The sequence below is a fragment of the Rhamphochromis longiceps genome, linkage group LG6 (genome assembly GCF_057381845.1).
Source record: "Rhamphochromis longiceps isolate RC_006_pf linkage group LG6, R_longiceps_female_GT1.1, whole genome shotgun sequence".
NCBI lineage: Eukaryota > Metazoa > Chordata > Actinopteri > Cichliformes > Cichlidae > Rhamphochromis > Rhamphochromis longiceps.
This window is the reverse complement of record NC_140562.1, coordinates 12,230,378-12,242,899: the sequence shown is the minus strand read 5'-3', so window position 1 is coordinate 12,242,899 and position 12,522 is coordinate 12,230,378. Positions and strand designations below refer to the sequence as shown.

Sequence of the window (12,522 nt, the reverse complement as noted above, 5' to 3'; positions counted from 1 at the left end):
CGGAGCAACGTTCAGAGCCAACTTTATTTGATTCACGTCACACCACACCACAACACCAACCCCTGAGTCCCCGTGTTTTAACACGGCGGGCGTGATTGCGGATGCCGTGCAGGTGCGTCCGCACGGCCCCGCAGACCACGCCCCACCACAGCTTTGTTCAATAAGACTATCAGGAGGGACTATGCGCTTACCTGCTGCTCCTTGGCAGGTAGCTCTATGCCCTCCTGGGTTTTAATTGCACCTTAGAACACACATGCATCAACACTACAATGAGCGGGTGGAGGGAGGTTTGGAGTCTTCTCCCACCCCCGTTCTCTGCGGCCTGCTGGAGCGGGAGGGCTAGGAGAAGTTGGCCGTCCGACTGCGGTCTGGGGTGTGGGGCCTCCCTGCTGCTACGGAGTCGGAGTGGTCTGCCTCTCCCCACCGCAGGGAAAAGGGTAACACCACCTGGGTCTGGGTGCAATTCCCCCCTCCAGGGGCAAGGGTACCTAGACCCGGTTTGTAGAGTACGCTTGGGGAGTGTGATCGTGTGTACAGCGTCTCTTTATGTCTGTCTCCACGTTGGTTGAGTGTGGAGTAAGTGCACATGAGAGCATGAGGGTGGGAATGGATGTTTGTGTCTGTGTGTGCCTGTATGTCTGTGTCTATATGTCAGGTTGGGTATCAGACGCCACCTCTCTGGGGACACCTCAGGCCCTCCAAGATTTGGAGGCCTATCTCCACCCACCACCACTTCCCCTGCCGGTGGCGGACTCCCTCAGGTGTCGGTGCGTTGGTGGTTCTTTGTGTCTGGGGGTGGGTGTCCAGGTACACACCGGCTCACTCCTTGGTGGCCGCTTATCGGGGCCTGGAGCCTGGGGCTCGCTCGGGCCCCTTCGGAGGTGGGGTGCCCCCGGCCTCTCGGCCTGGGGCTCGGTCACTCAGGCGCAGCTGGGGGCCGGCGGAGCTCATGGGCGCGTCACTGCAACTCCCCCTGGCTTCTGCTCCGCGGCTGCTGAGTGAACCCTCATCTGGGACTCTCCTCAGCTCTTACTGGAACAGTGGCGCGGCTGCCCCTCTGTTGGTCTTCCATGGTCTCTTGTGTTCTGGGGGCCTCTGGATGTCTGGAGTTTTGACCTCCTCCATACCCGCTTCACACCCTGGAGGACGGGGCTGTGGCCCCCCCACACTCCCTAGCAGATCGTTACATGGAGAAACCTTTGGAATACAAGCGCGCTGATCCACACAGGTATGTACACGGGTGTTCACTGCTCGTAGACCCAAATTACACCTTTCTTGGCCGCTACTTCGAAGCACATCTGTCCTGCGTGCTGCACAACAACATTGAATATTTAGTATTTACTGCTGTTTACACTTAGCTAGATTAATGCGATGGTGTTGTGTTTAGTATGTTGCTTTGTTTTTTTTGCTTGTTTTCTATTTTTCTCTCAACAGGTGATCCAGGAGATTTTTTTTCTCCCCCCCCTTTCTCACTGTCCCTCTCCCCTTCTGTTTCTCCTTTCCTTCCTCTTTCTTTCTTCCTTTCCTATCCCTCACTCATGTCTGTCCCGTCTGTAAAATCTGAAAATAAAATATAATAAATAATAAAAACAAAGATCGACCAAATGGACCAATACGGCAATGCCACGATGATCCATTTGGCAAAGTAAATCCATTGGGTATCCTTGTTGGTCTTCAGACAACAATTCTGATGGCTAAAGAACCAAATGGGACAGGCAAAAAAAAAAAAAAAAAAAAAAAGACAGCAAAAATCCTGACTGACATCACGACCTATCATTACACAGGAGAATCTGATGGATGGATAATTAAGTATTTCATTTAATTAATGTTTGAAAGACAGTTTCAGCTTTTATTCTGTCAGCTGCAAACTTTCTGCTGTTTATTAGTTTAAGAGAAAATAAAACTTAATATAACAACAGAATTTAAACATAGGCTGCAAACTGAAAAATGTCTACGAAAAAATGCTATTGAAGAATTTTAGCCCCTCCCACTGTCCATGTAGTACAGTAGGAGGGTCTAAAGTTGAAAGTTTCAAGGGATCTTCCAGGAATGGTGATGCTGCTTTTCTGGACAAATGATCTCTAAGCTTGAACTTAACCAGAGGGATATAGTACAAAGAAAATTCAACAAGGCTTGGCTTACTTTGCGTTAGCTGGCTTGAGAAAACGTAAAACACCAGTCAGTGTCACGCCGCCGGGTATATCAACTTCTCTTTTAAGCTGTGCTTTCTGCTTCACGCTCCGTGCCCACGCATGTAACAAGGGCTGCTACAAGGCCCTTTAAAACAGGAAGTAGCATGTGCTGCAGTGAGCTTGAATGGTGTCCCAATGCGCTGAGCAAGCACAGTGCAAGCATGCTAGCCAGGTGTGGTGCGTGATGATAAAGTGGTGACTAAAACTCTATAAAGGACATAACTAATATAACAGCAGGTCAGGGTTACTCTTACAATTTTCTCTGGTAAGAAGTCAAAATCCTTCATATAGAACTCTGAAGTTACCTGGAGAGATGAGATCCTGCTTCATAGTACAGGCCTCAGGGCAACATTTCAAAGTTAACGTGCAAAACAATCAATATATGTATTTGTATGTAACTGACAAAAAAAAGGAGAGAAAAGCGTCCAAACACTTCTTGTGTCATTCCAGAGTTGAGGTCGCAGGTTATGGTGCCACCACTGGACTAGCTAATGAGAAAAGAAGGAAGATGATTTTTAACAAATTTGTTGTATTAAGAAAACAAACCATCCAAACTGTTACTTTATTAGTAAAGAGATGTTGCAGATATTTGTACTGAAATTGTATTTTTCTTCATTTCTAATGTGTTCAAAGCAAAAACAAGCTTTTCCTGTGAGCTCAGACCATTTTATTTCTTTCTGCTGCATTTCTGCATAAAATACAAATCTGCATCATTTTCTAAAAAAGTGCTTTAAGCTGAACTAATTGTCCCTTTATTTCTAGAACCTGGTGAATCACCCTCTCTTCACTGTGCAGAGACTGAGGTTGTCAGCTGTACAGAGCTCAATGATATTTTACAGAAATAATTCCCCGAGGTCCACCGAGTCAGGAGCTATCAGCACTGGTTCTGTGGACAAAGTCCTGGGAAAGATATATGTCGAGTGAGTTTGCATGATCCCTCAGCTCACAGCTGCATTTATTAAACATTCAAAATACAGAAAGATTTTATAAAACTGGGAAACTGTATTTCTGTCTTGCAGGGAGACTCTGGTGGAGGAGTGGTTCATAATGGCAGGATTTATGGTGTCTCTTCTTTTGTGGGAGATCCAGACTTTGTATGCAGAGCACCGGCTGCCTTCATGGACCTCTGTGATCCTGAGTATGCAGATTGGATCAGGAAAACTATCAACCCATAAAAAGCTGTGAGGTGTGGATAACTGTAAACAAGCTGAAATAAATAATCTTTTAGAGTTTAGCTTTGGTTTCTTTTATTCTCTTTGATATAAGCAGTAGAGGATTTCAGAATTTCTGTGTTATTTGCCAAAAGACGTTTTTTCAGCTGCACCCACACACAGTTTCTTTAGATAACTTCAACTGCAGAAAGTAAAAACTCAGCATTAAGTTTCAAATGCAGTTTTAAAGATAATGATAATATGGTGGCCCTGAAGAAAACACCCGTCAATAGAAAAAGCTGCAAAATCCTGCAAAATGTAACAGAAGTTGAATAAAACACAACGGAAATAGAAAAAAATGCAACAAGGCTGAAAAACTGAACAAACAAACAAAAAACAAACACAAATTACAACAGAAATAATAACAACGATATAAAAAAAAATAAAGTAGAAAAAAAACGTTCTCATCCTAAAACTTGGTGACAAAGTGGAATATGGTAAGGAAACACTCACTTAAGTGCTGTCATTACTCAAAGGTTCCTGATAATCATGCATGAAGTGATTTCTGGAGGGGAATGAAACTTAACTGAACTGCTCCCTGTGACATTTTGACCTGTCAAACGCAGGCGTAACTCCTGTTATTCATTGTTGTATTGCAGGTCTGCTGTGCACGACGTCTGTGAATCTGAGTAATTTGGTACAGATGAAGGAATAAGACTGCTCAGATGCTTTGGGTGTCACGTAATGATCCCTCAGGTTTGGGTGTCTTTGGTGCCCTTTGATTTCAATCTACCTGCACATTGAACAGAAATCCTGCCATGACAGAACACACTAATGCCTTTTCAAGGGAGAACCGATCCTAATCTGAGCTGTCAGCCCCAAGTTCTCTGCAGTCATCAAATCAAGCATAATCTGGTTTGAACAGGCTCCCTGCCTCACTGCAAAAGCCTTTTTACCAGCTGCTGTTTGACAAACTGCAAAGCCTCTGAAGAGACTTTAGAAAGGGGGAAAAAGGATACGACGAAAAAGCTGAACAAAAAGCTATCCATGCACTGTTTAACATTTCACTTGGAGCTTATTGACTGTATTCTATCTGTGGATTGCATTATAGCTTCTCTGAGAGCTTTGCTCCCTGAAGATTTTATGATCTGTGAACGCTGAGTCTCTCTTGTGGCTGTAAACCAGTCTGCTCAGCATGGCACTGCATGGCAGAGTTTCTCTCCATTTTTTTGAATCACCTTTGCTCAGTTGTGCTCCTAACTGGTCTCCTGAGTTTGGCTGTATTCCTGGACTTTGCCCTTTAGTTACTCTTCAGTCTCTGACACACAGGCTGCCAAATTTGAAATAACATTTTTAGTTTTGGAAAAAGAAGAGCGTGTCTAGCAAATTCTTGCACATCCTTGTTCTTAAATAGCACTTTTCTACTCAAGCACTCAAAGTACTTTATACACCTCATTCACCCATTCATACAAGCACTTTTCTGTACCTAAGTTCTTTCTATCTAACATTCATACTCTGATGGACACATGAAAGAGCAGTTTGGGGTTCAGTATCGTGTCCAAGGATACTTTGAGATACAGATCAGATCAGGCAGCGATCGAACCTCCAACCTTCTGATCGGTACTAATTGGACGTTTGCTGCTGCACATGTAGCATCACAGCTTAGAAGATGGTGGTGTGGAAATGTGTTTCCCATTAACAATTGACTAAGAAACTCTTAGTCAAGGGTTAACGTCACTAATGTCAGTATTTTCACTGACTCTAAAAAGGCACTGATCTTCATTAGATTAGATCAACATTGTTCCTTAATCCTGAGCTGTACAGGAAAATAGATTTCTGATACACATGTACATAAACAAATAAAGAGAGATGTTTCCCACCTGCTGAGAAGACAACAAATGCATAACCTGATTACCACCATCTCACATCCTCTGATTTCTGGCACCTATAAGTGAGATTGATTTCACTGTCCTGCTGTCTTGGCCTTTAGGAGAACACAGTGAGACAGATGAAGCTTGCACCAGATGGTGGAAACACATTGATCGTGGTCTTAGACACAGCATCCACACTCTGTACATGATAGTGTGTGTGTGGTGCTGTTTGCAGGAACTTGATGAGGCTTTGCTTAAGTGGAAATCCACTGATGTTCAAGCCCCAGGGAAGTGGGCGGGGGGATAGGACCTCTGGGGCCCTCTTCCTGATGGAGCCCTACCTGACTCCTTTCACTGCTAAAGCAAGAATGGTGCCACAACTCATTGAAACAATACTTCATTTCATCAGAATCATCAAATGATTCTGTTAAAAACAACCGTCCAGTGTACTTGCATGGCAAACATCGTGATTAGATATTCAAGAAGAGCCTCTTAAAGATGAAGGTCTGTGTCTCTTGACCTAAACACATAATCCAGTTAAATCTGATTTATGTTCATTAATGCCCCTCACACTGTAACTTAAAGTAATAAATCGGTCACTGATTAATTACAGAAGTACGTCTGTGAGCATAAAGATGTAAGCCTTGGACCATCAGGATAAAATGTGGTTGGGAAACTTAACAAGCTTTGATAAAACTTCATCAGTAGCTCAAGCAAGACCTCAAAACCTTCGATCACCACGGGTGGTTAGCAGACTGTGGTTGTACCATGCAGCCTAACAACATGCAGTAAATTGCAGGTTAAAGCAGTCTGCTTACACATTGTTAAACGAGGGAAGGGAACTAATGTGGCTGTCACATTACCCTTTTGTCCCATTTCATCCCAGGACTTGATTAAATTGCTGCTCACTTTCTACAGTACTTAAAACTGATCAGTAGGACCTGAAACTGCAAACATTCAAACATTCAGGCCAACAATCAATTGGTGAACATATTAATCTACTACAATTAGCAAAAATGAATAAATAAACAGAAGAAAGTTAGAGTGATATCAGAGTCATGCAAGTTTTTGACCAGCAGGTTAAACTCATGCAAATTAGCTTCATCCAGGCTCATGAAAACACTGTCCTGCTTATAAACAGCAGATCATTTGTGTCAGTGTCAGGATGGTTTATATTTGAGCTTTTAGTTCACACAGAACAATTTTTATTAATTGTTTTTAGCGATTACGAAAGTCTGTGAATCCCCAAATTGTTCAGTTGTTCTCTTTGCTCCCCATGAGGTCACTTTCACCATGTGACAAAAACAACACCCCACTCTACACACTCGGGCCACCAGCAACTTTCTAAATCCTCAATAAAAAGCTGACAGGTTGCAATGATGTTCCAAAGAACTTATTAAGAAAACAACTAAATACACAGAAAATTTTATGAAAATTGGTTTATTTTATATCTCATAGTTTTAAATGATGCAATAAAAATATGTACAAAACATCACAAACTGTAATATTTTACAAATGCTTACGTCCTGCTGATGCAATGGAGACATCTTCCAGTGACAGTCTTCATCAGTGTGAGTGTGAGGAGGATCCTAAACCCACCAACACAGAAGTGCATGTTCACAACTCCCTCTGTGCAGGCGGGGTCAGGACCCTCCTCACCCAGGGTGAGGAGGGTTGGTGCTGTGGCCAGTCAGGTATGAAGTGCTGAGAGTGGATCTTTGGTCCTCTGTGCAGCTCTGTCCACTCTCAGCTGCCCTGCAAAGCAATAACACGAGAAAGACGTCATTTTAACACAAAACAGCATTTTCATTGTTGGTAGCTGCAGTATGTTGTTAAAAAGCAATTTTAAACCCAACGTATACACATGAAAAATATAAATAAAGCTAAACCTACAGTGCTGCTGACATAGGATGATGATTTATACCAACTATTGGAAGAATTTTGTCTTCAATACAGTTTGTTGTCAATGTGAGGTGATAACTTACATAGTTGGAACACAGCACCACTCTCCCGTTTTTCACTTGGTCATCCATCCTTCTCATCGGGTTGGTTGGGGTAAGGCTGTCTTCTGGGTGGGGTGTTTGCTCCATCTTGGACGTAACTGGAAGTAATAACAACTAAAAAACGACCTTTAATTCACAATGTAATATTAATATTAATGTCACATATCAACAAAAAAAGCAATACATTTCACATGTGCGAGTCACATGTTCTTATATCTGTAAAAACAAAGTTTAAAACCACGTTCTAACATAAACTAATCAGAGTCACTGTCATCCATGGAAAGGCTAAAAGGCCTCTCCCAGAAACGTCTGACTCCAAAACTACCTGAGGATGTTGAAGGGGCATCAAACTGGTCACTCACCTTGCACCTCTTTGCACTTACCTCTTTGGTGCAGATGTCTTCTCTGCTTCTCTTTTCTGAGGAAGGAGCAGCAGAGAGATCAGCTGAGGAAGAAGCAGCAGAGGGAGCAGCTGAGGGAGGAGCAGCTGAGGAAGAAGCAGCAGAGAGAGCAGCTGAGGAAGAAGCAGCAGAGGGAGCAGCTGAGGAAGAAGCAGCAGAGGGAGCAGCTGAAGAAGGAGCAGCAGAGGGAGCAGCTGAGGAAGGAGCAGCAGAGGGAGCAGCTGAAGAAGGAGCAGCAGAGGGAGCAGCTGAGGAAGGAGCAGCAGAGGGAGCAGCAGAGAGAGCAACTGAGGAAGGAGCAGCTGAGGAAGAAGCAGCAGAGGGAGCAGCTGAGGAAGGAGCAGCAGAGGGAGCAGCTGAGGGAGGAGCAGCAGAGGGAGCAGCAGAGGGAGCAGCAGAGGGAGCAGCTGAGGGAGCAGCTGAGGGAGGAGCAGCTGGCGGATCACCAACTGGGGCAACAACTCGAGGGAAGAGTGGGGCATTGGCCTGGCCGAAAGGCGGCATGGGGATGGGGGCAGCACCTGGAGCGATAGGACGTTGCCAATCGTGCCAAAACGGCTCTGGAGGGTGCTCCCGGATGAGAGGGGAATCATCTCTCTCATCCATGGTGTCATACCCAGAGTCATCGCTAAGCCAATCCCCCCACTCTTCTGAGTCGTTCCAGTCAGATGAATTGTCAGTCTGTTCACTAAACTCTTCATCGTCTACAGGTAGGTAGGGGGGGTACTCACCATACTCACCTTGCTGTTCACCGACATCAGCATCTGGTGCTTCATCAGAAGAGGGTGAGGGTGAGAGAGGGATAAAATACCTACCATACTCACCTTGCTGTTCACCGTCATCAGCATCTGGTGCTTCATCAGAAGAGGGTGAGGGTGAGAGAGGGATAAAATACTCACCATACTCACCTTCGCTGATACGCTGGGTATCAGCGTCCTGAGCTTCACCAGAAGAGGTGGAGCTCTGGAGACTGTCATCCAGGATCCTGATGACTTCAGGAAGGCCTTCTTCTGCAGGGCGTTCAACCACATAGTCAAGACGCCCTGTGAGGAAACAATTTTTAAAATAACATTAGGAATGTAATAGACACCCAGTGTTAAAGCAACAGACCTACATCTGTTAGTTTGAGCAGAGGATGAGAGAAAAGCATTTTATGTCAGACTGAATGACACTTCTACTTGTTCAATCTTTAAGTCAAGTTTTTTAATAGAAGACCACCAAACCTCCACCAAGGCAGCTCACTCTGTGTACTTTTAAGGTGACACTATATTGACACTATAAATGTCACTGTATTTTGTGTACATTCAATTTGTTTTATTTGTTCTTTGTAAGCCTTTATGCAAACACTATGTTGGAATAGGTAATGGATAATAGGTATTGATTTGTAAATAGCCGGACATGAGTAACTTATTATATAAATATACTACAGTACATTTATAACTAACCATGCAGCTCATTCTCCTGTTTTATTTACAATTCACGATGTCACACATTTTGAAAAAAGCTCATAGGTTAAATATGTGGATGCAAACCATAATGTAACATTTAGACCACATGTACCAATTGCATGTCCTAAATATATATATATATATATATATATATTTTTTTTTTAAATAAAAACACAACCTTCTTGGCAAGAGTTGGCAAGAATTGCACACACAAAGCTCTGCAGGTATGTCTGAAAATGATGGTCAAGTGAAAAACAAACAAACAAACAAGCAAACAAACAAACAAACAAACAAACAGAAACTCTTAACTCAGAATCCACATTTTTAGAAATGTGCACAAGGACTGTATCTGCCATAAGGACAGATACATCTAATCTGTGGTAAACATGCTATCCCTGTGTAAATATCCCTGTGTACAATATCTCTCTCTGCTATCTAATAAGGTTAAAAGCATTACCGTAACAGAAGATAGGTCTTAATGCCATTATTACTACTGTTTTCATATTCTTTTGATATTATTTTATTTGTATTTTTTTATCTTTGTGTTTTGCAGCAGAGAAAAAATATAGTTTATGTCAATAAAGTCTTTGATCCGGAGAAGAAAAGGATGTCAGGAGGGGACCTGGATCTGTGTGTTTACGCCTGCGTGTTCTGAGGCCATGACATCTTGAAGATGCCGTTACCACAGAAACTGATTTTTGGGCATTTTACAAATTTTAGTCCATTAAGCTATTTTTAACCATCTCATTTTAAAGAAAAGTGTCAAATTTGAAGCCTTCAAATCAAAGTAACACCTTTTTTTCATATTCATACACCAGTCGTTAATAATTTCTACACCTCTCCCGGAAAATTTAAAACATACAAACAATTTACGGGAAACAATCTTGAATACACATATTTGATCACGTTAAAACTTGATATTCACACTGGAACTTGTTAAATTATTACAGTAATTTACATTTAAAGAAATTTTCAAACGTACCTGCAGCGAAGTCCAGGTGACAGTCGGGGAGTCCGGGTCCACGGCGAGCCATCTTCAAACTTGAAAAACAAAAACAAGTACAAACGATCCACAGATGAAGTACTTGTTATGCGTTCAAGTTATATCCGCTTTTAGTAAAATGGTTTGCAAAACTTAGCTTTCCACAGGCTGAGGTTGGAGCAGGTCGAAACAAGTCCACGAGCAAGTGTAAACAGACGTTTGGAACCTTGTGAAGCATTTATATACCCTCGGCGGCCATGGTTACGGTTGTCAACGTGTACAGGTGCACGTGATAGAAGTATAGGAATGGAGCTCACCACAGTGTAATTACAGTTAATTTATGGTCATTTACTGTCAGGGTGGAAGTAATGAATTACAAATACTCACGTTACTGTAATTAAGTAGATTTTTTTGGGTACTTGTACTTTTATGAGTAATTTTTCAAGTGTGTAATTTTACTCATACTTGAGTACAACTTACACCATGTAATCTACTGAGTACTACTGAGTACGCCCACAATTTGAATTAATATTCAAACCTTTCGTCTGCATTTTTGCAGCCAATAAGGCCGTGCAATCCCGACCGGCCAATTTAAGACATAAGCAAAGATAAACTCTGCTGCAGCAGCAGGCACAGGTGTCTGGAGGTGCTACATGGTGGAGTACAAACTACTTTATAGACGGAAGATTTGGAGACAAAGAAGCCAAAATGGAGACAGAGGACAACACTGTCAACCATGAAAACGACGTAGAAAAGACGGAGGACGCGTGCCCGTGGCCATACCTGGAGGAATTTTTCATGTGCAGAGGGAGAAAAGGAGACAGCGTCCAGATGCAGTGCAAACTTTGTTTGACCTCTACAGTCATTTCAGCTTACAAGACTTCAGCGTCTAATCTTAAAAAAAACACATTGAGGTAAGAGGTTTTACAACTATACGTGTACAATATTGCCTTCTTATTTTTCATGTGTGTTAAGGTTATTAGTTTGGCTAAGATATTGTCACCGCCATTGGTTAGCCTGATATTAAAATAAGACGGAGCTAGCTAATGTGCGTGTGTGTGCATAATTGAGCTAAATTCGTAGGAATGTTTTAGCTTATTATTTGGATAACCACCGTCATTACAATAAATTAAATTTGTAGTCATTTAAAACTCACGGGCCTACAATCAGCTGGCCTATATAAAAAACAAAAACAAAATTTGAACACAGTGCTGAGCTGCATCTCAAATTAATCTTCCAGCTCTCAGCTGACATGTACCAGAGCCCGATTGATGGATCAGTTGATCAGGATCATTGGCCTGATATAGGTCTATCATAGTGACATGGCTCTTAATCAGTAGGGTTATATGTTTCCCAATATGATTTTTTTTTTAAAGAACATAATGTGGATTGTTTTTATTTGTTAGCTGTATGGGCAGCATTTTTGTGTATGTGATCCCTTTTCTTAAATTACATTTGCTATATACACATATTTTGCTCTCTTAGTATTTTTAGAACCTGACTAATACTGAAAACTTTAGGGTGATACTGATAAAAAGGAGTTAAAAATTTAGATACTGATACATTGGTTGATACTCTTTTTACAGATAGTATACAGATTACAGAACTTAGAATGTATACAGAAATTCATGTTTTTTGCAATGATCGTTCAAAATTGGTTTACATTTGTAAATAAATACAGCAATATATCTGCAAGATTTGACCAAATTCACCACTCTTTTATACTATGCTAAACAATCAAAGATTAGCTCATGTCTAGTTGAATGATGTTTTAAAAATGTGTTTTCCTGTAGTGTTAATCACAGTGATGTTATGAAGTAATGTATGAACCTGACGTATGATAATATTTATCTCTACAGAGGAAACATCCATCGAAGATTGAGCAGTACAATATCACTGTGGCATCAACATCTCGTCAGCGAAAGACCACAGCCACACCAAACAAGCTCTCAGCAAATACACAAGCCAAGTTACCAGACCTGATGTTGAGAGCTGCAAACAAACATGTTCCACAAGCAACTGTTGACATGCTTGTCATCAATTTCACATGTGAGGGTCTACAGCCATTTGCAGTGCTAGAACAGCCATCTTTCAAAGAATTGGTTACCACATTACAACCTCAAGCCAAAGTCATCTCCAGACCCACTGTCCGTGCCAGAATCTGTGAAGCTGCTGATCACATGAAGATGACTTTGGTTGCAGCATTGGATAAAGTCAAATTGGTTGCTACCACTACTGATTGTTGGTCAGCTCATCAGAAAAATTACCTTGGAGTCACATGCCATTGGAGGAAGAGTCCCTGGAAAGAAGATCTGCAGCACCAGCATGCAAAAGATTGAGAGGGTCTCACACATTTGACATGCTTGCTGGTGCGCTTGATGATATCCATTGCCAATACAAGATTAGAGGCAAAGTTGTAAGAACCACAACTGATAGTGGATCCAACTTTGTCAAGGCCTTCCACATGTTTGGGG

General features: G+C 42.1%; 1 protein-coding gene across 1 annotated transcript; it reads right to left on the bottom strand.

The window, feature by feature from the left end:
• Window positions 1-7,471: 7,471 nt before the first annotated feature.
• Window positions 7,472-10,100, bottom strand: LOC146667551 (uncharacterized). The gene is made up of 2 exons (XM_085408870.1): window positions 10,049-10,100; window positions 7,472-8,661 (listed from the first exon to the last, which is right to left on the bottom strand). Exons 1-2 carry the CDS (start codon window positions 10,098-10,100, stop codon window positions 7,472-7,474), a joined length of 1,242 nt encoding a protein of 413 aa, XP_085264996.1.
• Between the last annotated feature and the right edge of the window lie 2,422 nt (window positions 10,101-12,522).

Coding starts and splice junctions, on each gene's coding strand:
- LOC146667551 (XM_085408870.1), bottom strand. CDS start 10,100: ATGGCTCGCCGTGGACCCGGACTCCCCGACTGTCACCTGGACTTCGCT. Junction 8,662..10,048: donor TCACCTGGACTTCGCTGCAG/GTACGTTTGAAA, acceptor GTTTCCTCACAG/GGCGTCTTGACTATGTGGTT.